Raw genomic sequence first — 27,452 nt, 5'->3', positions numbered from 1 at the left:
CCAGACCAAAACAAACTCCACGGCGCATGCGCATAACACGCTGGCCGAACCGCACACCCTCCCTGTGGGAAGGCGCCAGCCAGGACTACTGCACGAGAAAAGTAGCCAAAAGAGGAAGCAGGAACAATAAAACCGGCCAAAGAAGCAAAGAGCCCAAAAAGGAACCCAACCGGGCGACAAGTAGCCCAACCGGGCGACAAGTAGCCCAACCGGGCGACAAGTAGCCCAACCGGGCGACAAGTAGCCCAACCGGGCGACAAGTAGCCCAACCGGGCGACAAGTAGCCCAACCGGGCGACAAGTAGCCCAACCGGGCGACAAGTAACCCAACCGAGCGACAAGCAGCCCAACAGGGCGACAAGCAGCCCAACAGGGCGACAAGCAGCCCAACAGGGCGACAAGCAGCCCAACTGGGCGACAAGCAGCCCAACAGGGCGACAAGCAGCCCAACAGGGCGACAAGCAGCCCAACAGGGCAACAAGCAGCCCAACAGAGCGACAAGCAGCCCAACAGGGCGACAAGTAGCCCAACAGGGCGACAAGCAGCCCAACCGAGCGACAAGCAGCCCAACAGAGCGACAAGCAGCCCAACAGGGCGACAAGCAGCCCAACAGGGCGACAAGCAGCCCAACAGGGCGACAAGCAGCCCAACAGGGCGACAAGCAGCCCAACAGGCAGACAAGCAGCCCAACAGGGCGACAAGCAGCCCAACAGGGCGACAAGCAGCCCAACAGGGCGACAAGCAGCCCAACAGGGCGACAAGCAGCCTAACAGGGCGACAAGCAGCTCAACAGGGCGACAAGCAGCCCAACAGGGCGACAAGCAGCCCAACAGGGCGACAAGCAGCCCAACAGGGCGACAAGCAGCCCAACAGGGCGACAAGCAGCCCAACAGGGCGACAAGCAGCCCAACAGGGCGACAAGTAGCCCAACAGGGCGACAAGGAGGAGGAGCCGACAGACGTTCCAAAATGCGGGAAGTAGCGAAAAACCTTCCCGTACCCTCGAGAACACAGAAGTCAACACTAGTCCCGAAGGCACACGAAGGTGCAGGCGCACCCGAGATCAGAAGTCACGCAGAACCCCATTGAACGGGGAAACATGACAAAACCCCCGTCCCAAAAAGGGGGTGGGAAGAAACATCCACCCACAGGACGGAACCAACCGACTCAAAGGCCAAGGAACTGAGCCCGGGGAGAGGCCGACGCCCAACGGCACGTACGGCGAGTGGGGAGGAAAAACCCCACTCCGCGTAACCACAAGCCCCGCCTAGAGGGGGATAAAAAACCTCACGGGGTACCAACGGGGCCAAGGCCCCCCAAGTCAGCCCCTTCCCAGCCCCGGGAACCTACACGACAGGCCCCGGGGCTGAGCCGTTCCCCCAAAGCCCCGGCGGTACCAGAAAACCGGGGCAGCCGTGAAACACTAATGACGGAAGCCCACTGGCAGACTCGTACAGCACGGCTGAAGGAACAGGCTCAAATGCCCCGGTCACTACCCCGGAAGGGGAATTCCCCGAGACTGCCCGAGTCTCAACACCATCAAAAACCCCGCCTCGAACCTACAGACGGTAAGGAACCGGATGCAGGCAGGAAGGGTGATCCAGGGGAAAGACAAGGGGGCGTGGATGGAACCGAAGCAACCAACACCCCCAAGTCCCAAAACGAACTACAACGGCGCAGCCCCGGGGCTCCCGGGGAGGAAACCACGAGAACATTGCCACCACCAAGGCTCAAGTGCAACGCCCCTGCTGCCCGCACCCACTTTGTTAGCACAACTGGGTAACAGAGCCACAACGAGCAACCCAACTCGCAGGACTCCGGGTCGAAGGTGTCACCGACCCCACAGGCAGCAGACTGAGGCAAAACAGAGAGTCACCCAGAGCCAAAGGGTGAGAGCAACCCTCAAACTCGCTGGAAGCGAGGGGGGGACTCTGGGGTCACATCCATCGGACCCGCGCGCCCCCAGGGGTTTCCCAGGGTCCCGAGCGTTTACTATAAGAGGACTCGCGCTCAGGTAATCCCAGGCAGGGTACTGCTAACCGGCACCCAAAGCTACCAAAACACTTTCTAAGAGCTGAACCCCCGGGACGTGTACACTCACGGGGACCTAGCAGGGGTACCACCAGGAAATACTCAGAACACAAGGGACACAAGGGGCAAGAACGAAGGCAGACCCCCCACCAGGTAGATAAACAAAAAGAAAAAGAAAACCCCGCAAGAGGACAGCGTACCTAAGCGGAACAGAGCCGGCCGCTATGATTGGTAAAGACAAGCTGCACAGTACCCTGCGCCCCACCAGTGCAAAAACTGCCCCTTACTCTAAGGCGAACAAGGGAGACAGAACACCCGAGCACACAAAGAGCGGCCGAAAACCAAGCAGTAAACGGCCAAGCAGGGGCAGGACCCAAGGAACTTGTGGAAGGCGGCCCCAAGCCCCAAGGGCAGTACTTACAGGGCACCTAGGGAAGGGAACCCTAGGCGCATGCAGCCCGAGTACTGAAGAATCACTCCCGGCTCACGCACCACCAAGAAAACAGACACCACACTCTAGGTACAGTGCTGAAACAACCACTGGAGCCGGAGCACATAACCATTGCTTATAGCATCAGCCGAAGAACTGATGGGTGGATAGCCGGCGTGGGAGGTCTGGGGCTCCCCCTTCCCCCTCCCGGGGAGGGGGGAGCTGCGCAGACAGCGGCGCGGTGACGTATGACGTCATACTAGCTTCCTTGTTTTCTGTTGAAGAGTTCTATCCACTAGTTCGGCTTTAGGTAGCAATTTTCACCAGAATAGGGGTTTGTTTTGGAATGCTTACCTTTCTGGATGCTTGACCCGGTCGATGGCAGACATAGAATGCTTCCAACCACACGGGGGTTTCTATAGGCCATTGCTCCCCTTGCCTCTCTGAGGGGGCCAGGTTCTGGCTCGTGGTCCCCGGTAGGCCCTAGAACTCCATACACATGACTGATGCCAAAGTCTGACATTAGCATATCAGCCGGTAAAGCTCCGGGGAGCCGACGGAGCTCCCCCCAGAAAAGGGGCGTTGACAGAGCCTTGGCCAAACGAGTTCTACTTCGCTTGAGCTGTCAGGCGGCAGTTGCCACAAATATATTATTACCTAATTATTACAATGTCTCTCATTTTTTCTTAGTTTTTTTGCAGTAATATTATTCCATACAGTGAATTGTGGTATATTTAAATAATAAAATGTGTGAACCATCGCTGTACTCAAAATTATGGTGTGCATATTAGTGATTCAATTATTATGTTCATAAAACAATAAACAAATATTTTTGCTGTTGTTGCACTATATACACAGGTTATATATAAGTATCTGCATGTTTTGTTCACCATAACGAACTACTAAGTTGGTCTTGTGAGTCAAAAAGCAACGAGGAGTGATCGCCAAACACCAGCGAGCCACTCACTGCCACTCCCTCCCTCAACACCACCTCACTCGCCCTCATTCTCCTCCCACAATACTGTTTTTGCATTTATTCACTATACACAGACGTTATATATACGTATTTACATGTTTTGTTCACCATAACTATACATCTAAGCTTATATGATGAGTAAAGGCACAGAGACGTAGCTACTCACACAGTCAGCTGATCGGCGGCCGCTCTCAAGGCCAGACGCACTAATATTTCTCCTCCAACAATATTGTTTGTGATGTCATTACCCTATATATACACATTATATATAAGTATCTACCTGTTTTATTCACCATACCTGTACAAATAAGCTGGTATGGTGCCCAAAGACCATAGTGGCCACCAGTAAACAACATGACAAGTCGTGCGGACGACGCTCCTCCCTTACCAAAATGGCGGCTCCCAACCTACTCCTCTCACTGTTATCTCACACTATACACACGTTATATATAAGTATCTACATTTGTGTTCACCATAGCGAACCACTAAGCTGGTATGGTGAGTGCAGTCAATAAAAGGTGGCCACACACAGTCAGAAGACGACGCCACAACCCTCCCTCCACAGCCGTTCTCCTCCCTCCATGGAGCACAGCACTAAATATCACCACAATCCTGTTATTATCAGAAGCCTGGTCAGTTTTATCACAATCAGGGGTCTTCTGTAATAATATAATCGCTACATAATAGCATGAAAAGTATATTATGGCATTTTTAGGCGATGCTGTGGTCACAAGCTGAACAGCAGTGCTGTGTGCTCATGCTGCGTGTGTCAGGCTTGGTAGCTCACTCAATACTGAGGCCCCTAACACCCGGGAATTTGGCCCATGTATTTTTTAAAAAATGGCATCTGTTTACAAGAGCCCTGATGAAGGTGTGGTGAACCCCGTGTATCCACGGGCTGTTTAAATCTTGCGTAGTACTCCAAAGCATCATATGATGAGATGCGCAATTTACTGCAAATCGGTCAAAGCATCATATGATGCGATGCGCAATTTAAGGGTTAAGGGTTAACCCTTAACATGCTCGGGGTCTAATATCCTGCTATCCACACAGGCGCATGTCATTTTGAAAAAAAAAAAAAATTTTTTTTTTTTGCTAATCTGTTAAGTTCTGTTCACTGATCACGGGAAAAATAAAAAAAAAATTCTATTGTACTTACTTTTGTTGCAATAGAGCCGAGAAGCTCGGTGATGACGTCACAATCTGCATGTTCGCTCATGCAGTACACGCCCGGGAGATGTTGCGCGCGGTCCTCAAACAGCCAGAGTTGCCACAAATATATTTTCGCGCTATTTATTTACAATGTCTAAGCGCATTTTATCTAATTTTTTTTCACTAATTGTGTTTCAAATACTGTTTGAACATATTTTGTATCAATAATTGTTGCATATTTGAGTATACACAGGCACACACAAATGTTTTCAATTACGGCAATATAATATGTCATTACAGTCTATTATATTGTATGTTCTGCTTATATTTGTATATATTTACACACACGCACACGCTATCTGCTTATATGTTTACATATTTACACACTCGCACACGCTATACACACTTTGAAGCACACTTAGAAGATTTCTAGACTGTGGTAGTCATTGAAGCAGTCGACAGCACATAATGGGATACCACACGTTTCACACCATGTTTGCACAAGCTTCCGTTTCTTGTCTCTACGTGTCGTTGTTTTACACACCAAGCAATCACGTTGGGCTATTGCACGCTTCACACCAGGTGGCAAATACTTAAGTATGTGTGCTAGGAAGCCTTCAGTGTGAGCGAGGCGTGGAGTACCAGCATGCTGCAACAGTGGGTTTATGATGGGCCGCTGAATACCTGGGACATCTTTTGCAAACTTTCCTAATAACTGTATTGCAGCATCAAATACAAAGTCACGGAAAGTGGGCTTACGTCCAGTTCTCACAAGGTACATGTTGAAACAGTTCAGCATGCTCATGTCCACAAGATGGAAGAACACTTTTTTCGTCCACCTACATGTCTTCCGCACACACTCTGCAGTGCCAATCATCATGTCTGATTTATCAATCAACCGCATGTTGATATTATAGTCTAAAACACAGTCTGGCTTATATAGTGGTGCGTTTGTTTTATGGCTCACTTTCCCACTGTTCACCATTGTTCCATCATGAATTGTTGTCAACAAGTTCACCTCTCTTTTGTCTTTCCACCGAACTGACAGAATGTTATCACTTTTCCTTCTCTGACACTCACCAACTGCAATGTCGTTGTCAAACACAGGCATTTCCCTTCGTTGTGGCTTTACTGTACCAACCAATCCGGTTCTATTTTCTAGCAAGAACCGAGCTAGCAAGGGACTTGTATAGTAATTATCTGTGTATAAAATGTGTCCCTTGTTCATCCACGGAGCCATGATGGTCTTCACTACACTCCCCGAGAATCCTATGTTCGTCGTTACCGGGAATGTCTACATCACTAGCCGAGTACAGAATCATGTGTAACACGTATCCTGTCTCACAATCACAAAGAACAAAAAATTTCAGGCCAAATCGGTTTCGTTTTGAGGGAATGTACTGTTTGAATGGAACACGTCCCTTGAAAAGTATGAGAGATTCATCAACCACCAGCTTCTGTGCTGGTACGTAAAAATCTCTGAATTTTCCAATAACATCGTTCATGTAGTGCCTCACTCGCCACAGTCTATCATCAGGTGTTCGGTCCTGAACACTTCCAAAATGTAGACACCTGAGGAGTATCTGAAACCTGTCTCGTGACATATATTTCCCGAATAAAGGTGTTGGTATTGTCTTGTCCTTGCTCCAATAGTCATTTATTGCATGTTTGTGACAGTGCTTCATCAACAAACAGAGTGCCAAAAACACATACATTTCCGCCACTGTGGTATTTTTCCAACGCTGCAGTCGTGAAAATTCTGTGATTTCCCTCTCAATCAGGTAAGCAGCATGCAGGTTCGTTTGGTGTACAATGTATTCCATGAGTGGTTCATCATAGAATGCTGTAAAATATTCCATCTCAGCCATGTCCTCACCTTGATTAGGGAAAAGGTTTGTAATCCCTACATCTTTATCGTCAAAGTGAGGAATATTAGGAATAAAATCGTCACCATCACTCCACTCAAGTACACCAGGCGTCCTGCGAGATGCAGAGGAAAGACGGCGAGGAAGCGATGCATACCGGCGACCAGGAGCTGAATACCGTCTGCGAGAAGCACGGCGGCTACGTGCACGTGAGGTGGGTGCACGTGAGGTGGGTGCACGTGAACACGAGGGTCTTGGTCCCTCATGTGGTGCCATGCGGTGGCGCTTGGCCGGGCGAGATGCTGCTGACGCGACAATTTCTCGCCCAGTTACACCACTGGTACCAGCCACAGGCTCAATAAAACTTTGATCTGAGTCACTAAACCCAGAAAAGGAGTCACCTCCCTCTGACTCGTCACCCTCAAACAGAAAATATCCACAGGAACTCTGAGGTCGTGGTAGAATTGGGGTAGAAAATGGGCGAGGAGGCATGGGAGAGCGTATAGGCCTCGCCATGGCATGGCGGTCATTCTCACTTTCACTGCTGCTGCTACTATCACCCGACAACTGTGTATAATCCTCATCGTTGTCTGAATCGTCAAACACACTTTCTTCACCTTCAGAGAATAATTCGTGGGCTATTTGCTCTGGGGTGAGGGACTGAGTGGTGCGTGCCCGTGAGGCGTTTGACCGTGCGCTCGCCATGGTGACTCTCGCTAAACTGAGGCCTCCCATGCCATCGAATCGTGAGCTGGATTTTTTTTCAAAATGGCCGCTGTTTACTAGAGCCCCTGGGCAGCGTATGGGACCCCCAGCTACACCACGGGCCATTCAAATCGTGCGCGGTACCCATACACTTCATATGAAGTGAAGCGCAGTTGACTGGTAAAACGATTTACACTTCATATGAAGTGATGCGCACTTTAAGGGTTAAGATGCTTGAAGTTGCCCCACAGGGAAAACCTGCATTACTGTCAACGCCTCGCACAACTCAAGCATGGGGGTATGACAGAAAGAACTCCAAGCATCCAACAACAACAATGGGCAGTCCTCAAGCCCGGACGACTCCGAAACGTCATAAGGACCCAGTAGCGACACAAAAATCCAAACCTGAAGGAAGACGGATCCATTATAGAAACATAATTCGGGTTGCGCAGGAGGTAAACTGCAATCGCCGCCTGTGTTACAAATCCATGCAGTCCTGGATTCTCACAGTACTTCATTAAGCCTTAAGTTGCGCAACACATCATATGATGGGTTGAGTGACTTGCTATAAATTGTACATCACATCATATGATGTATTGGAGTACTACGCAAGATTTAAACGGCCCAAGAATACATAGGGTTCACACACCTTCATCAGGGCTCTTGTAAACAGACGCCATTTAAAAAAAAAATCATGGGCCAAATTCCCGGTTGTGAGGGGCTTCAGTATTGAGTGAGCCACCAAGCCTGACGCACGCAGCATGAGCTCACAGCACTGCTGTTCAGCTTGTGACCACAGCATCACCTAAAAATGCCATATTATACATGTTCATGCTATTATTTTGCAATGATATTATTACAGAAGACCCCTGACTGTGATAAAAATTGACCAGGATTCTGATAATAGCAGGATTGTTGTGATAATTAGCGCTGTAGTGGGAGGAGTAATCTTGGTGGGGAGGGTGGTAGCATTGTCTGCTGACTGTGTGTGACCACTTTTTACTGTCTGGATTCACTGTACCAGCTTAGTTGTTCGCTATGGTAAACAAAACATGCAGATACTTAAATATAACGTTTGTATATAAAAGGAAAAACAGTATGGTGGGAGGAGAATGGTGGCGAGTCAGGTGAGGTGAGGGAGGGAGGGAGTGGCAGCCAGTGGCGGGCTGCCACTGGCTGCCACTCAGCATACCAACTTAGTGGTTCGTTATGGTGAACACGAATGTAGATACTTATATATAACATGTATATACAGTGTAATAACAGCAAAAGGAGTGCGGGGAAGAAGCCATTTTGGTGATGGGTGTGGCAACATCTGCATGATTTGTCATGTTGGTAGGGGTAGCCACTATGCTCTTTGGGCATTATACCAGCTTAGTTGAACAGTTATGGTGAACAAAACATGTAGATACTTGTATACAATGTCTGTATATAGGGTAATAACACCACAAACAGCTGTATTGTCATACAACAAGATGTCTCAGGGGCTTGCTAATAATGCCTTTTTAATACCGAAAATGAAGCAATGAAAATGAAGCAATATTTTGCAAGAACAAGTAGCAGAAAATCATCCATCACAGCCATACCCAGCATGAGCACAGCAGTATCCAGCACGAGCACGGCCGAACCCAGCACAAGCACAGCCGTACCCAGCATGAGCACAGCTGTACCCAGCACGAGCACAGCAGTACCCAGCATGAGCACAGCTGTACCCAGCACGAGCACAGCAGTACCCAGCATGAGCACAGCTGTACCTAGCACAAGCACAGCCATACCCAGCACGAGCACAGCTGTACCCAGCACGAGCACAGCCATATCCAGTATGAGCACAGCAGTAGCTAGCACCAGTGCAATAGTAGCCAGCACCAGCTCAGAAGCAACTGAAGCAAACACAGCAGCAGCAAGCACCAGCAAAGCTGATGCAAACATCTAAGAACATCATGTGTGGAGTGTACAATTAGAATATGTTAAAATTAAGTACATAGTGTTAGTGTTCAAACTAAGGTTGCAGTATAGTAATTTTAGTGTAAATAGCTTTCATAAACTGTATTATAGTACTCAACATACAGCAGAACAAATTATCAATACAGTGCTAATGGCATAATACAGTACAGTACTGTAGACACGCGATTATCCGGAATCCGACCATCCGGAAAACGCCCTTATCCAGCTAAAATCGTGGCTGGATGAAGTTATCTCACTATCCGGCCAAAATGTCCATGGGAGACAGAAAAGCGGCCTAACACTCGTTATACACCACCACCAGGAAGGGAAGGAGTCACCTCTCACTGCTGCTCACTTCCTTTGTCCCACCCACATTCACTTTCCCACCCTCCCTCCCTCCCTCCCTCCCCAAGAGATCCTTCTGTAGGTGGCGGTAGATTGCCAGCCTGGAGAATTTCCATCTAATACAATAAAGCATTCATGAAACAAGTATTTTCATAACTTTTTATTATCCTAATAATATTGCTAAGCAAAATCTGTAACCAAAAATATATATGATCATGTATAAATTCTGGATGATCATGTACATCCAGAATTTAAGAAACAATTCTGGCTACCAGTGACAAGTATAGGGTTATCTGAGTGAGCCCGTCCCTCCCCCCACCATCGACACACCTCCCCTACCCGCCCCACATCCCATACACACACTGCTTAAAGGTCATAGTTCAACTGTCCATAATTCCCTCCCTAAGGAAAGGAGGGAGGGAGTCGATCAGGAAGGGAAGGGAAAGAGGGAGGGAGTCAATCAGGAAGGGAATGGGAAGGAGGGAGGGAGTCGATGAGGGAGGGAGGGAATCAGTCAGGGAAGGAGGGAGGGAGTCAGAGAGGGAGGGAGGGAGGGAGGGAGGGAGGGAGGGAGGGAGGGAGGGAGGGAGTCGGTTAGGAAGGGAAGGGAAGGAGGGGAGGGAGGGAGTCAGTCAGGAAGGGAAGGGAAGGAGGGGAGGGAGGGAGTCGGTCAGGGATGGAGGGAAGGAGGGAGGGAGTCGGTCAGGGATGGAGGGAGGGAGTCTGTCAGGGATGGAGGGAAGAGGGAGGGAGGGAGTCGGTCAGGGATGGAGGGAAGGAGGGAGGGAGTCGGTGAGGGAAGGAGGAAGGGAGTCGGTGAGGGAAGGAGGGAGGGAGTCGGTGAGGGAAGGAGGGAGGGAGTCGGTGAGGGAAGGAGGGAGGGAGTCGGTCAGGGATGGAGGGAAGGAGGGAGGGAGAGGAGGGAGTCGGTCAGGGATGAGGGAAGGAGGGAGGGAGTCGGTCATTGTCGGTCAGGGAGGGAGTCAGTCAGGGAGGGACGGAATCGGTTAGGAAGGGAAGGGAAGGAGGAAGGAAGTCGATCAGGGAGGGAGAGAGGGAGGGAGGGAATCGGGTCAGGAAGGGAAGGGAAGGAGGGAGGGAGGGAGTCGGTCAGGAAGGGAAGGAAAGGAGGGAGGGAGGGAGTTGGTCAGGGAGGGAGGGAGGGAGCGAGTTGGTCAGGGAGGGAGGGAGGGAGCGAGTTGGTCAGGGAGGGAGGGAGGGAGGGAGGGAGTCGGTCAGGGAGGGAGGGAGTCGGTCAGGGAGGGAGGGAGTCGGTCAGGAAGGGAGGGAGGGAGCGAGTTGGTCAGGGAGGGAGGGAGGGAGGGAGGGAGTGAGTCAGTCAGGGAGGGAGGGAGTTGGTCAGGGAGGGAGGGAGGGAGGGAGGGAGGGAGGGAGGGAGGGAGGGAGGGAGGGAGGGAGGGAGTGAGTCAGTCAGGGAGGGAGGGAGTTGGTCAGGGAGGGAGGGAGGGAGGGAGGGAGGAAGTCAGTCAGGGAGGGAGGGAGTTGGTCAGGGAGGGAGGGAGTTGGTCAGGGAGGGAAGGAGGGAGGGAGGGAGTCGGTCAGGGAGTGAGGGAGGGAGTCGGTCAGGGAGTGAGGGAGGGAGTCGGTCAGGGAGTGAGAGAGGGAGTCGGTCAGGGAGTGAGGGAGGGAGTCGGTCAGGGAGTGAGAGAGGGAGTCGGTCAGGGAGGGAGGGAGGGAGTCAGGGAGGGAGGGAGGGAGAAGTGTTGAGTATGTGGGGTAACAGATGTGACTTGCTTAAGCCTACCAAGGAGGGTGGCGTTGTAAGAATTATATTCTTATTGCTGTGGAGAGCTTGTTACGAATATTAAATAACACACTATAATATTTGAACAGAACAGTACAGTATTTGGTTTGCTATTTATTCATTTAAATATTTACAAGAAAATAAAATGGGATTTAACGGAACTTGAGGCGCATATGTTAAAGTCACCGTACAGCGTGTCAGCCTCCACGTGTTGACACACGTGGTAAGAGAGCCTGAAGGTAACACCTGAAGGTAAGAGAGTTAATATTTGAAAACCCTGGAGATATTGACATAATGGCATTGCAGATCTGGAATCAGGATGATAAGCTGATAATTTTAAATGCCTACAGCCCACCAGCAAGCAACACATGGACAAGGGAAGAACTGGATGACAAACGAGAGGGCCTCATAATGGTCATGAGAGATATTATTGTACAAGCAGATTAGGATAAATCACGACTGTTGATACTGAGGGACTTCAACTTTAAAGCAACAGACTGGAAGGCCTATGAAGCAAGAACGGAGGTCTTTTGGACATGCAGATTTGTGAACCTCATTCTGGAGACATTCTTGTATCAACACATAAAGCAGGCCACAAGAATGAGGGAAGGAGATGTACCGTCAGTACTGGATCTAGTATTCACCAGGAAAGAAGAAGAGATATTTGACATCCAGTACCTTCCTCCCTTGGGAAAGAGTGATCACGTCCTGTTAGACATTGATTATGCTTTAAGATATCATCTAGAAGAAAATGGGGACATTGAAACAGTTGATAAACTCAATTTAAGGAGAGGTCACTATGGGGAACTTCGAAATTTTTTTAATGAGTGTAATTGGACAGACTTGTTTCTAGGCAGGGAAGTAAATGAAATGTATGCCAAATTTTTTAAAATATACGAGGAAGGCACACAAACATTCATACCAAAACAGAGATGCAGGGCCAGAAAACAGGATTGGTTTAACAGAAATTGTGAGAGGGTCAGAGACCAAAAGACACAAAAATGGAATCAGTATAGGAAGAGGCCAAACCCCCAAACATACCAGCGATACAAAGATGCAAGAAATAACTATACGGCAGCAAGGAGAGGCAGAAAGAAATTTTGAAAAAGGGATAGCGGATAAATGTAAAACAGAACCGGGCCTATTCTATAAATTCATAAACAACAAATTGCAGGTAAAGGATAATATCCGGAGGTTGAAAATGAGAAACAGATTCACGGAAAATGAAAAGGAAATGTGTGAAACATTAAATGAAAAGTTCCAAAGTGTGTTTGTACAAACTGAAATCTTCTGAGAACCAGACACAATAAGAATTCCAGAGAACAACATAGAGCGGATAGAGGTGTCTAGATATGAAGTGGAAAATATGCTAAAGGAGCTCAGTAAGAACAAACAGTCACACTACTAAGTGGCTCCTAGAACTGAAGAGCAAGAGCTACGAGGAGAGGATAGAGGCATTAAATATGCCAAAACTAGAAGGCAGAAGAAAAAGAGGTGATATGATCACTACATACAAAATAGTAACAGGAATTGATAAAATCGATAGGGAAGATTTCCTGAGACCTGGAACTTTAAGAACAAGAGGTCATAGATTTAAACTAGCTAAACACAGATGCTGAAGAAATATAAGAAAATTCACTTTCGCAAACAGAGTGGTAGACAGTTGGAACAAGTTAGGTGAGAAGGTGGTGGAGGCCAAGACTGTCAGTAGTTTCAAAGCGTTATAGGACAAAGAGTGCTGGGAAGACAGAACACCACGAGCGTAGCTCTCATCCTGTAACTACACTTAGGTAATTACACGTGTAGAGAGGAGTTGGGGAGGCTGGCGTGAGGTGGGGGGAGGGGGTGACCAGGCAGGAGATCACAGACCTGTCATCTGTCTCTTTCCATTCTCGCCCGCCCACTCACCCACCTGTCTGCACACCCACCTACCCACCTGCCTGCATAACCAACCCACCCACCTGCCTGCACAGACCTACCAACCCACCCACCTGCCTGCACAGACCTGCCAACCCACTCACCTGCCTGCACAGACCTGGTAACCCACCCACCTGTTCACCCACCTGCCTGCTCGCCCACCCACCAACCTGCTTGTCCACCCACCTGCCTGCATAGCTAACCCACCCACCGGCCTGCACAGACCTGCCAACCCACCCACCTGCCTGCACAGACCTGCTAACCCACCCACCTGTTCATCCAACTACCTGCTCGCCCACCACTTGCCTGATAGCCCACCCAACCCACTCGCCTGCTTGCCCACCCACCCACCTGCCTGCTGGCCCACCTACCCACTTGTTCACTCACCTGCCTGATAGCCCACCCACCCACCTGCCTGCTTGCCCACCCACCTGTTCACCCACCACCTGCACAGACCTGCCAACTCACCCACCCACCTGCCTGCTCACCCACCCACCCACTTGCCTGCTTGAACCTGTTCACCCACCAAGCCCATCTCCCTGCCATCCACCCATCCAAAACCTACCTGCCTGAACCCACCTATATCTGCCTGCTCACCCACCCATCTGCCTGCTTGAACCTGTTCACCCACAAAGCCCATCTGCCTGCCATCCACCCATCCAAAACCTACCTGCCTGAACCCACCTATATCTGCCTGCCCGCCCACCCACCTGCCTGCTTGAACCTGTTCACCCACCAAGCCCATCTGCCTGCCATCCACCCATCCAAAACCTACCTACCTGAACCCACCTATATCTGCCTGCCCGCCCACCCACCCACCTGCCTGCCCACCCACTCACCTGCCTGCCCACCTACAAGCTAGGCAGCTACCTAGCTGCCTAGCCCACCCAGCCCCACAAACTTATTAGTGTATGTCAATTCAGATTATGATTGTAGTATAAAAATTTTTGGAAATGGTCACTTTTGGACTCAAGAGGTAAAAAACCAGCGTTGAATGTAATGAAACGCCATTTTCTGGGTGAGACCCGGAGGCTCCCCGGAGCTTTACCGGCTGATATGCTAATGTCAGACTTTGGCATCAGTCATGTGTATAGAGTTCTAGGGCCTACCGGGGACCACGAGCCAGAACCTGGCCCCCCTCAGAGAGGCAAGGGGAGCAATGGCCTATAGAAACCCCTGTGTGGTTGGAAGCATTCTATGTCTGCCATCGACCGGGTCAAGCATCCAGAAAGGTAAGCATTCCAAAACAAACCCCTATTCTGGTGAAAATTGCTACCTAAAGCCGAACTAGTGGATAGAACTCTTTAACAGAAAACAAGGAAACTAGCATGACGTCATACGTCACCGCGCCACTGTCTGCGCAGCTCCCCCCTCCCCAGCAGGGGGAAGGGGGAGCCCCAGACCTCCCACGCCGGCTATCCACCCATCAGTTCTGAGGCTGGATGTCAAAACACGCGAAAAACGCCGACCGGAGGGAGGGAGGGTTGCCGGGGAGCCTCCGGGTCTCACCCAGAAAATGGCGTTTCATTACATTCAACGCTGGTTTTCTGGGGGGAGCCCCGTCGGCTCCCCGGAGCTAGCTACCCACAGAGGAAGGTCAAAGGGACAGAACCGGGAGGCTGACACCACGCACCCCCCAAGGAGGCGAGACAACCGGCAGCAAACGCCACCCCAAGGCGCCACAGCCCCGAAAATCCCGAGAATAACACGAGAACCACGAGCAGCAAGGCCCCTGCAAGAACACCAAAAATTCATGCCTGAAAGACCGCAAAGCCACGTCGCCCAGACGGCAGCGAGAGCAGCGAAGCCTTGAACGCCACAGGCATGAGGGAAGAACACAGGCAGCTTAGCCGCAAGAACACGGCTGACCACCCGGGACACCATCACCCGCGAACCGGGAAGAACAGAACCGGATCAACGCAAAACGCGCTCCGGACCCAAACGCCGTGGCACGCAAACAACAGTGGAGGGCCGCCACTGAACACAAAAACGACACACCCCCGGCCCGACCAACGAAGCACCAACAAACCCTGGACCCCTCAAGAATGCAGCAGCCCCACCCCGCGCCAGAAAAGATGGAGACTGCTGCCACCAAACAACCAAAACACTAAAACCGAAGGAGCAAGAAAACTCAGCAACTCGATCCCCCAGAGGCAAAGGCCCAAAGGAAAGAGCCGACGAAAAAACACACCAGAACCGAAGGGGCACTACCAACCGAGGAGAAGACAGAGCACGCTGACTAGAGACCAGGATGGTGCAAGCGGCGCACGAACAGGCCGGAGGTGAAACGACGCACAAGACAGCTGACTAACGGTGCAGAAGCAACACCAAGACCGAAAGCAAGCTGAAGCGGCTTCGCCTGCGCCGCACGAAAAGAGGCGACAGTATGTGGCAAGACGACGGCCCCCAACCCCCACTAGAAAACCAAGCCGAGAGTAAACCAAGCTAACAAGAGTAACCACCTAAGAAGGGACAGGAAAAGGAAGGACCGCCAAAATACCACATACTGCCGCCAAGAGAAGCACGCAGGTGGGACACCTACCACGAAGCCACCCGACCACCAACCAGAGGCGAGACCGCGAGGCAGAACATAAGCAGCCCCGACAAGGCCCCTCCGAGCCCAGGAAAAAGGCGGAGCCGCGGGAAGATCTCGGGCGCGACCACCGAAACCCAGGCGGCACAAGGAGATGGAACGTCTGCCGAACAGAAAACTCCCCAAAGCATGCAAGCCCGCCAGGAGTTCAGAAACGATGGGTCCGACGCGAGACATCGCAAGACCCCAAAAAAAAACCAACCGGCAGGGCAAGCTAGGAAACCAAAGAAGGCGGAAGGGTCGCCGCCAGAACAGTACCTGAACCAAGGGGTACGAACAACTGCAATAGACCGAGACAAAGAAGCACATCACAGGACACAGGCTGACCAATGCCTAAGAACACACGCAGAATATCCCTGCTGCAGAGGAGGCAGGAAGAAAGAGCAGAAGCACAAAAACCCTAGGAGAACAACCAGGGGTGGACAATCAGGCAGGGACAGAAAAACCCCCACGCAATCCCCAGGCACAAAACGGCAGCAAAGTGCCACTCCACAACTGGACACAGGAACAAGGACACGCCACCGTGAAACACGGTACCAATGCACACGTGCAGCAGCAGCAAAAGGCACCACTGCAACATGCAACATGTAAATAGCAACTCCCTTCTGCAAAGGCAGAGAACGGAGCAGGCAGACCCCAGACAGGGCCAACAGGGACACGACAAAACCCTGCAGGCCCAGAAACCTGCACCAGGCGACCGACGGCGGAGAAAACCCGCTCGATACCTGCTGGATGAGGTACTGGGAGCTCTTTCACACCTGAAGCCCGGCCCAAGGCCAGGCTAGACCGGCCCAAGGCCAGGCTAGACCGGCCAGAGGGTGGCCCACCAGGCAGCTGCTAGGAGCAGTCCACCGGCCCACATACCCCCACAACCAGGACGGGCCGGAACTGCCATACGAAAACAGGCTAGTGCGCCCTGGAAGTCCACAGACGAACAAGCAAGAAAGCTTATGCTCGCAAGTAGGTCGTGTAACAAGCACAGACCTCTGATGGTAATACAGTGTTCCCCAAATGTGCCAATAGCACCACTGCACTCCACTGGTACTATCCCGCAAGTTCTACCAGATAGGCGGGACCCAAGAGCCAGAGCCCAAATCCTGCAAGCACAGCCAGGAGCCTTACCAGGTGAGTACAGAACCAACCCTACAACCCCCACACCTCACAACATTAAAAAAGGAGGGTCCCCTGAATGACTCCAGCATGGGTTGGACATGCACATGAGGGGGACAGGAAGGGTTGAAAAAGGGACAGTCACTGGTGTGCGAACGGTCTCAGTCGTACAAAATATACCTAAATAAAGACAGGTATATAAACAACACCGCAACCAGCGCCCCGCCAAAAGACGCCAGACCGCAGAAACTCACCTGGCGAATGGTGGCACGAACTTGACACGACACAACCGTGCCCAGAAGAACCTGGGAGCACCACCAAGTGAAGATGCCAGAGCCGGACCCTGCCGGACCCGCAGGAGAGCAGGGAGAGGGCGAAGGAGGCGGTCTACACCCATGACACAGGGAAAACCGCGGTGTCCTCCCCACAACTGGGAACCAGGACACCCCCGGCGCGAAGGGGCACATACCGCAGCCAGGGAGAAGAACGAGAGGCGAAGCACTGTAGCAAAAAGGGCGCAAAACACCAGCACTGAAACACCACCCAGACCAAAACTAACTCCACGGCGCATGCGCATAACACGCTGGCCAAACCGCACACCCTCCCTGCGGGAAAGCGCCAGCCAGGACTACTGCACGAGAAAAGTAGCCAAAAGAGGAAGCAGGAACAATAAAACCGGCCAAAGAAGCAAAGAGCCCAAAAAGGAACCCAACCGGGCGACAAGTAGCCCAACAGGGCGACAAGTAGCCCAACAGGGCGACAAGTAGCCCAACAGGGCGACAAGTAGCCCAACAGGGCGACAAGTAGCCCAACAGGGCGACAAGTAGCCCAACAGGGCGACAAGTACGAGGAGCCGACAGACGATCCAATAATGCGGGAAGTAGCGAAAAACCTTCCCGTACCCTCGAGAACACAGAAGGCAACACCAGTCCCGATGGCACACGAAGGCGCAGGCGCACCCGAGATCAGAAGTCACGCAGAACCCCATCGAACGGGGAAACATGACGAAAACACCGTCCCAAAAAGGGGTGGGAGGAAACATCCACCCACAGGACGGAACCAACCGACTCAAAGGCCAAGGAACCGAGCCCGGGGAGAGGCCGACGGCCAACAGCACGTACGGCGAGTGGGGAGGAAAAACCCCACTCCGCGTAACCACAAGCCCCGCCTAGAGGGGGATAAAAACCCCCACGGGGTCCAACGGGGCCAAGGCCCCCCAAGTCAGCCCCTTCCCAGCCCCGGGAACCTACACGACAAGCCCCGGGGCCGAGCCGTTCCCCCAAAGCCCCGACTGTACCAGAAAACCAGGGCAGCCGTGAAAACACTAAGGAAGGGAGCCCACTGGCAGACTCGTACAACACGGCTGGAGGAACAGGCTCAAATGCCCCCGTCACTACCCCGGAAGGGGAATTCCCCGAGACTGCCCGAGTCTCAACACCATCAAAAACCCCACCCCGAACCTACAGACGGTAAGGAACCGGATGCAGGCAGGAAGGGTGATCCAGGGAAAAGACAAGGGGGCGTGGATGGAACCGAAGCAACCAACCCCCCCAAGTCCCAAAACGAACTACAACGGGGCAGCCCCGGGGCTCCCGGGGAGGAAACCACGAGAACGTTGCCACCACCAAGGCTCAAGTGCAACGCCCCTGCTGCCCGCACCCGCGGTGTTAGCACAACTGGGTAACCGAGCCACAACGAGCAACCAAACTCGCAGGACTCCTGGTCGAAGGTGTCACTGACCCCACAGGCAGCAGACGGAGGCAAAACAGAGAGTCACCCAGAGACAAAGGGTGAGAGCAACCCTCAAACTCGCTGGAAGCGAGGGAGGGACTCTGGGGTCACATCCATCGGACCCGCGCGCCCCCAGGGGTTTCCCAGGGTCCCGAGCGTTTACTATAAGAGGACTCGCGCTCAGGTAATCCCAGGCAGGGTACTGCTAACCGGCACCCAAAGCTACCAAACAACTTTCTAAGAGCTGAACCCCCGGGACGTGTACACTCACGGGGACCTAGCAGGGGTACCACCAGAAAATACTCAGAACACAAGGGACACAAGGGGCAAGAACGAAGGCAGACCCCCCACCAGGTAGATAAACAAAAAGAAAAAGAAAACCCCGCAAGAGGACAGTGTACCCAAGCGGAACAGAGCCGGCCGCTATGATTGGTAAAGACAAGCTGCACAGTACCCTGCGCCCCACCAGTGCAAAAAACTGCCCCTTACTCTAAGGCGAACAAGGAAGACAGAACACCCGAGCACAAAAAGAGCAGCCGAAAACCAAGCAGTAAACGGCCAAGCAGGGGCAGGACCCAAGGAACTTGTGGAAGGTGGCCCCAAGCCCCAAGGGCAGTACTTACAGGGCACCTAGGGAAGGGAACCCTAGGTGCATGCAGCCCGAGTACTGAAGAATCACTCCCGTCTCACGCACCACCTAGAAAAAAGACACCACACTCTAGGTACAGTGCTGAAACAACCACTGGAGCCGGAGCACATAACCGTTGCCTATAGCATCAGCCGAAGAACTGATGGGTGGATAGCCGGCGTGGGAGGTCTGGGGCTCCCCCTTCCCCCTCCCGTGGAGGGGGGAGCTGCGCAGACAGCGGCGCGGTGACGTATGACGTCATGCTAGTTTCCTTGTTTTCTGTTAAAGAGTTCTATCCACTAGTTCGGCTTTAGGTAGCAATTTTCACCAGAATATGGGTTTGTTTTGGAATGCTTACCTTTCTGGATGCTTGACCCGGTCGATGGCAGACATAGAATGCTTCCAACCACACGGGGGTTTCTAAAGGCCATTGCTCCCCTTGCCTCTCTGAGGGGACCAGGTTCTGGCTCGTGGTCCCCGGTAGGCCCTAGAACTCCATACACATGACTGATGCCAAAGTCTGACATTAGCATATCAGCCGGTAAAGCTCCGGGGAGCCGACGGGGCTCCCCCCAGAGAAGTACTCTAATCCAGAAAACATGATTATCTGGCTGGGGGGTCCTTCCCATATACAATGGGGCCTCGACTTACGATGCTAATCCATTCCCAGAGACGGATCGTAAGTCGAAGCGCTTTTTCCCATAAGAATTAAAGGGAATTGAATTAATCCGTTCCCCACCCTCCAAAATATTAACATACAAGTACATTTTATACTGAATACAATGTTTTTTCTAAGTACAATACAGTACCAAAGTGTCTCTTACCTTTATGGAGGGCTCTTGATGGTGTATGGAAGATGGTGATGAGGGGGGAGAAGGAGAGTTGTTCCTGTTTGGAAGGGGAATCCCCTTCCATTATCACATCAGGCAGTGATGTTTTCTCTGGGGTACTCTCTCTCTTACGTTTTGCCTGAATACCACTAGGACCTGGTTGTGGTTCAGTGCTTGTTTGTCTCACTACAAATTTGTCAAGAGACATTTGTTTTTCCCTTCATTTTAACATTTGTCTGTAATGATGCATCACAGTGTCATTGAATAGGTTAAGGCAACGACCTAATGCAGCTTGATTTGGGTGAGTCGTTTCAGCAAAGGTTTGCAATTCTTCCCATGCTGCACACATTTTCTTAATTGTTGAGGAAGAGACATTCTGTACTCTTGTTTCTGCTCTATGGTCATCCTTACATGGGTTTTCATATGTTGAGCCTTACCACTGACTTTCCTGGGACTCATGGCGTGTTATATAATAATTACTTTAATGTTCAAAATGCAAAAAATCACCACAAAATCGGAAATTCTTATAGGCACGATCATCACTAAGCGGGCAGCTGTAGTAAACTGAGGCAGGTCGGCCGCGTGACTGGGAACCACTCGCTCGTCGAGCCGAACGTGTACCAACAAATATCGGAAGTCGACAACACCATCGGATGTCAAGTCACATTTTTCAATGAAATTTACATCGTAACTCGAAATTATCGTAAGTAAGGGCAATCGTATGTCGAGGTGCTACTGTAGTCTGGATAATCGAGCGGAGACAGTAATCATCACAGCTTCGTAATCTTCAGCTTCATTAAAAGTAAGTCAATTTACCAATTTTATTATACTATTACATGATATTAATTGTTTTTTTTCACTAAAAGCTACATATTAGTCTCTGCAAATGTATATTCTATCGTCAGCAGAGAAAAGGTGAGCTCAAAATATTTCGTCTTGGCTAGCTCTCAGTGACAAGGCTCGATCGCCATTGTTATGGCATGGCCGCCACAGCCTGTGTCGTAACATTAAAAATACATTACCTGCACTGTTCAGGGTAAATCAAAACACATCTCTAAAATTTTATTAAGACAATATTAACTCACTGATTGATACATGAAATATTTTGCAATACAAAGGAATGAATCAAAACAAAGGAATGAATCAATTTTTTCCCACCCATCTGGACTTAATCAGAGCGTGTTCACACATCATCCATGCAGCAGCCAGCAACTGGCTTAATCGTCGGCCGTGCACTAAATTGGAATGCAATTACACAATGAACTTTATTTAATTTTAGTTATACAGTATAAAATATATCCTACCTGATTGTTACTTGAAAAATTACCCGACCTGACTTAACTTCGGAAATAACGGAGCTCCGGAAATAACGACTAGGGTACAGCCCCATATAGGCCGTTAAATTGAGTGGATACTGTACGTCATCCTCTGCAGCGCTTGTTTTATATTGTTTATATTGTATACAGGGTACATACTGTATGTACACTTATTTTCAGGCACTCACTTCACACAACAGCTAGCCTTACTACTAATTCACATGAGTTCTAATTCTACTTCACTAATGACAATTATTTCTACTGTATATTTACACTGTACAGTATCTTTTTGTCTAGGCTTAATTAACCATTAACACTTACAATACTGTACTCTATCATCACTTTTTACACTAATTTATATGCCTTTCAATCATATTTTATATCGTTAGTGGATGACTTGTCACGACTTGTTGATGGGAATTCAGCATCGGCGGGTGCAACATGGCTTGTAGAGCATTCATTGCTGGCGGATGTTCCACGTCTTGTCGATGGGAATTCAGCATCGGCGGGTGCAGCATCGCTTGCAGAGCATTCATTGCTGGCGGATGTTCCACGTCTTGTCGATGGGAATTCAGCATCGACGGGTGCAGCATCGCTTGTCGACGAAGATTTTTCACGAACCGTTGAAATCATGAGTTTATCTATTTTTGTCTGAATCTGATTTTCTCTGGCTAACGTTCTGAGACATTGCTTTAAGGCTGTAAGGTGTACATAAAAATTTCCAATAACCTCATGTTTACTTTTTATTGAATATTCAATGAGTTCCTCAACTTGTTCCAATCTTTTCTGATATCCGACACCTCTAGGCAGAGCCTCACCAACATCGTCCGAGTCATCATCAGAGTCATCAGAGTCATTTCCGAGAACACTTTGCGCAATCTGTTCTTCAGTTAACAATTCATAACCAGGATCGTAATCATTTTCTAACCATTCATTGATATCATTCACTTGTACACCCTGACCAGCTTGGAGCAACATTGTTCGGATCGTTTCTTCAAACCCTTCAAAATCATTGGCTTCATTTTCAAAACCTTCGAATTCACTATCAGATACTGCTGCTTCACATCTAGGCCTCTCTGTTAACAGTTTCTTCCATGAATTTGTTAGTGTGGTTTCTTTCACTTTATTCCAAAGCCTAGCCCAGTGGAATATTGCTTCCCTGATTGTGTACTTTTTTAGATTTTCTAGTGTTCTTTGAGCCCTTGTATCCTTTCCTGTCAATTCATCTTCCTCGCTAGGTAAAACAACTAAAACATCTTCAAGCATTGCTGTTTGGTACATACGTTTAGCAGCAAGGATAACACCTTGGTCCATGGGCTGGATCAAGGATGCTGTGTTTGGTGGAAGTGCCATGCATTTTATTCTGCCATCCCTTGAAATTAACTTGCTAATGGGATGAGCAGGAGCATTATCTAGCAGCAACAATGCCTTAACCTCACTGGCCTTTATTCCACATTTTGTTGATCTGGAATTCTCTGACTTCTTTGCAAAAGTGGTTTTCAAACCAGTCCGTAAATATTGTTTGATTAAACCATGATTTCTTAGAATTGTAATATATTACAGGTAATGCCTGCATTATATTTTTTAAGGCTCGAGGATTTTTAGACTTGCCTACCACGGCACATTTTGTCCTGTGAGAGGCATCAGCATTAGCACAGAGCAAGACTGAGAGTCGTTCCTTGCTTATCTTTCGTCCAGGAATATTTTCCTGCATCCTACTGGTTAAGGATGTACTTGGTACAGCTCGCCACATAAATCCAGTCTCGTCAGCATTATATACTTGATATTTGCTTAAATTATTACTGACAATGTACTCGTTTAATTTAGCCTTGAATGAATCAACATTAGTGGGATCAGCACTTGACGCCTCACCAGAAATTTTTTTGGTGTTTGAAATGTTATGCCGAGCCTTAAATCTTCCAACCCACCCATCACTTGCATTGAAATCTTTTATACCTAATTGAATGGCAAGTTTACTTGCTGCAACTTTAAGCTCTTCAAATCTTATTGCCATGCCAATTGTGCGGTGCTGAATAAACCACTTATACACTGCAGCATCCAATTGTGGATACTGACCAGACTTTACTGTTTTTCTCGAACATGCAGCACCAGAAGTAGCACACTCTGTTGTGCTCACATATTTTAATAGAGTATCCTTCTGTTTCTTGATGTCACTTACTGTACTTTTCCCGATGTTAAACTCTGCTGCTGCTCGTGCATGAGAATATCCTTTATCAAGTTTCTTAATTAACTCCAGCTTCTGTGCAACCGTCAGGCGCTTCCTTTGGGTAACTTTTGGCATTTTGTAAATTAAAAAGAAGATCACAATTACAGTACAGTAATATCCTTCACAATTGAAGCTAGCCGCGCGAGTTCACAGTAAACAATGGGAACACATGGCCCGGCGGCGTACATTCTAGGTCCGTGGGAAAAAAAATACCTAGTGCCTATACTATAAAAGGTATTTAATACGAAAACAAAGACTTTTGCTTAATAAAAACTGTTTCAAAATATTTTATTAATAATAATTTACAATTTTCTTCATTAAAGTGAATCATTTTAAAAGAAAATTAAGATGTAATATATGACTCTGGACGATCCAGGTCGGTGGCCTGGTCGCCATGTGAGGGGACGCTGATGCCACAACAAACCCAATACCGACCGTCGGTAATATCGACCGCAGACCAATATAGCAGGCTCCAGATACCTGTCTCCCAAACCGGTCGTTAATACCGGCAGATCGGTATAAAAGAGGCCGTTAAATTGAGTGGATACTGTATGTTGGTACACGTTCGGGTCGACCGAGCGCGTGGTTCCCGGTCACACGGCCGACCTGCCTCAGTTTACTATAGCTGCCCGCTTAGTGACGATCCCGCCAATAAGAAATTTCGCTTTTGCGGTGATTTATTTGCATTTTGAACATTAAAGTAATTACAGTGGTAACTCGGAATACGAGTGTCCCTGAATACGAATTTTTTGGAATACGAGCAGTATTTGCTCTGAAAATGTGCCTCGGAAGGCGAGGGTTACCTCGGAAGGCGAGTTTGTTGATACGCGTACAGGCCGACCTAGTGTGTGGTGGTACGGCGATCGTCGCCCCCTCACCCCTCAGTTTACCAGTGCCTCACGCCCAGTGATTATCCCACGTCAATTCTTCACCCGGATTTTCAGTGTTTTGTTGGATTTTTGGTCATGTGACCATAAAAGTTATTATATATCTCGCCATGGGTCCCTAGAAAGCCAGTGGTAAGGTTTAACCTAAGAAAATAGTGCGGCGTTTCGGGCGATCGAGTTACAACACTGAAAAGTGTATACACTTTTCACTGTCCTGACATTAATTTTCGATGTATGTATTTCAATTTTGTACCAATGTGTTCGTAATAGAATGTTCTAGAAGAACATAAGTATAAAATGTCACACAAGGATGCGTTAGACCGGCACCAAATAAAAAACTACGTCGATTACACGTGTCAACAATACAATGATCTTACCTCGATGGTGCAATGCTATGCCGTTCTCCCAAATAGACTATGCGGCTATTAGAGAAAATGGAAAAATTTCATGGAGGACATTTTCAAACTATCCCAAAGTCGATCGCATAAAAAAAGAGTTTATAGAAATATTTTTTTCTCGTGACTCGTGAGCGAGTCCGCTGTGCGACCTCAACACAAAAAGTGGTAACGCTCTCGAGCGCTGTGATAACGCTAAAGTGTTAAGAAAATGTGTGAAGTATGGGAAGAATTGCAAAGTTGTGTTGAAAAAACTCACCCAGATAAAGTTGTAGCAGGCCATTGCATTGACCTTTTAAATGACAATGTGATGTCTTACTACAGACAAGTGTTAAAATGTAGGGAAAAACAAGTGTCTTTAGACAGATTCTTAGTAAGACAAGCAAGTCTTAATGGTATGCAGGCAAAAAGTGCCAGTGTGTGCACACCAGTGAAGTCCTCACTGCCTGATGTTATAATGGAAGGAGACTTCCCCTTCCAAACAGTAACACCTCTTCTCCTCCCTCCTCTTCACCATCTTCTATACGCCAACAGCAAGGTAAGTAATAACTTGAACATAGTTTTGTAGGTTTATTTAGATGAATTAGGTATAAAATTTAGTTTGAAGTGGGGTTTTTGGGGTAGTCAGGAATGGATTAATTCATTTCCCATTATTTCTTATGAGGAAATTAGCTTTGGAATACGAGTTTTCGGAATACGAGCTGTCTCCAGGAACGGATTAAACTCTTAAACCGAGGTACCACCGTATTATATATCACGCCATGAGTCCCAGGAAAGTCAGTGGTAAGGCTCAACATATGAGATCCCATGTAAGGATGACCATAGAGCAGAAACAAGAGATCATTCGTAAATATGATAATGGTGTGCGGGTTGTTGGACTGGCTAGGCAGTACAACAAATCTCAGTCAACGATATCCACCATACTGGCTAAGAAAAAAAACATTATGGGTGCTAAAGTGATGAATCATTACAGACACCTTTTAATGGACAAATGTTTGGAAGGGGACTCCCCTTCCAAACAGTAACAACTCTTCTCCTCCCCCCTCATCACCATCTTCCATATGCCATCAAGAGCCCTCCATAAAGCTAAGATAAACTTAGGTACTGTATTGTAGTTAGAAAAAACATTGTATTCAGTATAAAATGTATTTGTATGTTAATATTTTGGAGGGTGGGGAATGGATTAATTCAAATCCCTTTATTTCTTATAAGAAAAATCACTTCGACTTACGATATTTCGACTTATGATCCGTCTCTATGAATGGATTAGCATCGTAAGTCGAGGCCCCATTGTATCTTAAATGTTTAGTATTTAGTCCAACACCAGGATGTAGGGTTATATTATATTGTATAAGTGTACTTGCAACAAGACCTAAATATTTAAACATTCTGCTTCCATAATGAACATGTCCTATGCTCATGGAGCCCCCAATGCTCGTGGGGCCCCCAATGCTCGTGAGGGCCCCCAATGCTCGTGAGGCCCCCGGGCAAGTGCCCATCGGGCTCATGTGGTATGATGGCTCTGGCTAGTTTCACAAAGTTTTGGTAGTTTCTTTCATATTTTGGGTTTATTTTGATTCGTCTATCTTTCTGGGTGCTTCCCTGGTGATGGCAAAGATAATAACCTTGTGCAGACGAGGAGTCACAATAACGTGGCTGAAATATGTTGATCAAACCATACACTAGAAAGGGAAGGGACGTCGACAATCAACTTGAGAATGGTCCAGGGCGGACCGAAACGTCGTCGTAATTTCACTGTCTAGTGTGTGGTTTGGTCAACATGATAACCTTTAAATGTAAAGTGATGCCATCGCCTCTCTGAGGGGAGCCAGGTTCTGGTTCGTGGTCCCTGGTAGGTAATTATACAATTGATGACACAAGGTAATATGGCACTTAATCCAGCCCGTCCTCCTAAGGTTTCCCATCGACAAGACACTGTTGCACTAAAGTGCCCTTATTCTAACCTCCCAGAGGACCCAGAGCAGAAAACTGGACAATATGTAAATTTCACGAGCAGCTACCCTTTTCTAGTATGACAATTTTTTACCTTATGTAGAGTATACATCACAATGCGACGTTCTATTAGGACAGATTGCTTAATCAGTGATGATAGCTTCAGGGAGCCAATGGGGCTTCCATCAGAAAAAAAAGAGAGTTTATACTTAAAATCAAGTTTACTCATGATAACTACTGAAGACATGATGAGGTGCCTACTACAGGTGACAATTAAACGCATAAAGATACAAGTACATTTGCAGCACAGGAAGTGTGATATGCTGATAATTTCCTACTACGTACAGTAAAGTGTGTCAACAAGAGGAGGGATACTCACAGCTGATACTCGGTCAAACTGCATGATGGAAAGCAGGAAAATACATCAAACTGAAGCGGAGGCCACACATGTTCTATATATTTTTAAGGTCCACAATGAATTATGTTCAATTTCTTAGGACAAGGTATCTTTCAATGAAAAAGTGCAACATAGTACAGTACAGTAATATGTTAACATTATTTATTCATTCACTGTTACCTTGATTGATTCTACAAATCAAACACTTTTGTTTTTTCAGAAAACTTTAAAACTACAGTAAACAGATATAAATTGGT

General features: G+C 48.6%; 1 protein-coding gene across 1 annotated transcript in view; it reads right to left on the bottom strand.

Annotated features, from left to right (window-relative positions):
* Positions 1-27,452, bottom strand: part of TBC1D5 (TBC1 domain family member 5) — a gene marked incomplete in the record, with an annotated part of 601,299 nt that overhangs the window by 357,709 nt on the left and 216,138 nt on the right. The window contains 1 exon segment of the mRNA XM_045742746.2: positions 27,178-27,195. Coding sequence (XP_045598702.1) covers positions 27,178-27,195 — 18 coding nt within the window.

This window comes from Procambarus clarkii, chromosome 11 (assembly GCF_040958095.1).
Source record: "Procambarus clarkii isolate CNS0578487 chromosome 11, FALCON_Pclarkii_2.0, whole genome shotgun sequence".
NCBI classification, from domain to species: domain Eukaryota; kingdom Metazoa; phylum Arthropoda; class Malacostraca; order Decapoda; family Cambaridae; genus Procambarus; species Procambarus clarkii.
Note: the sequence above shows the minus strand (reverse complement) of the source record. Positions and strands in the feature narration are given on the sequence as shown.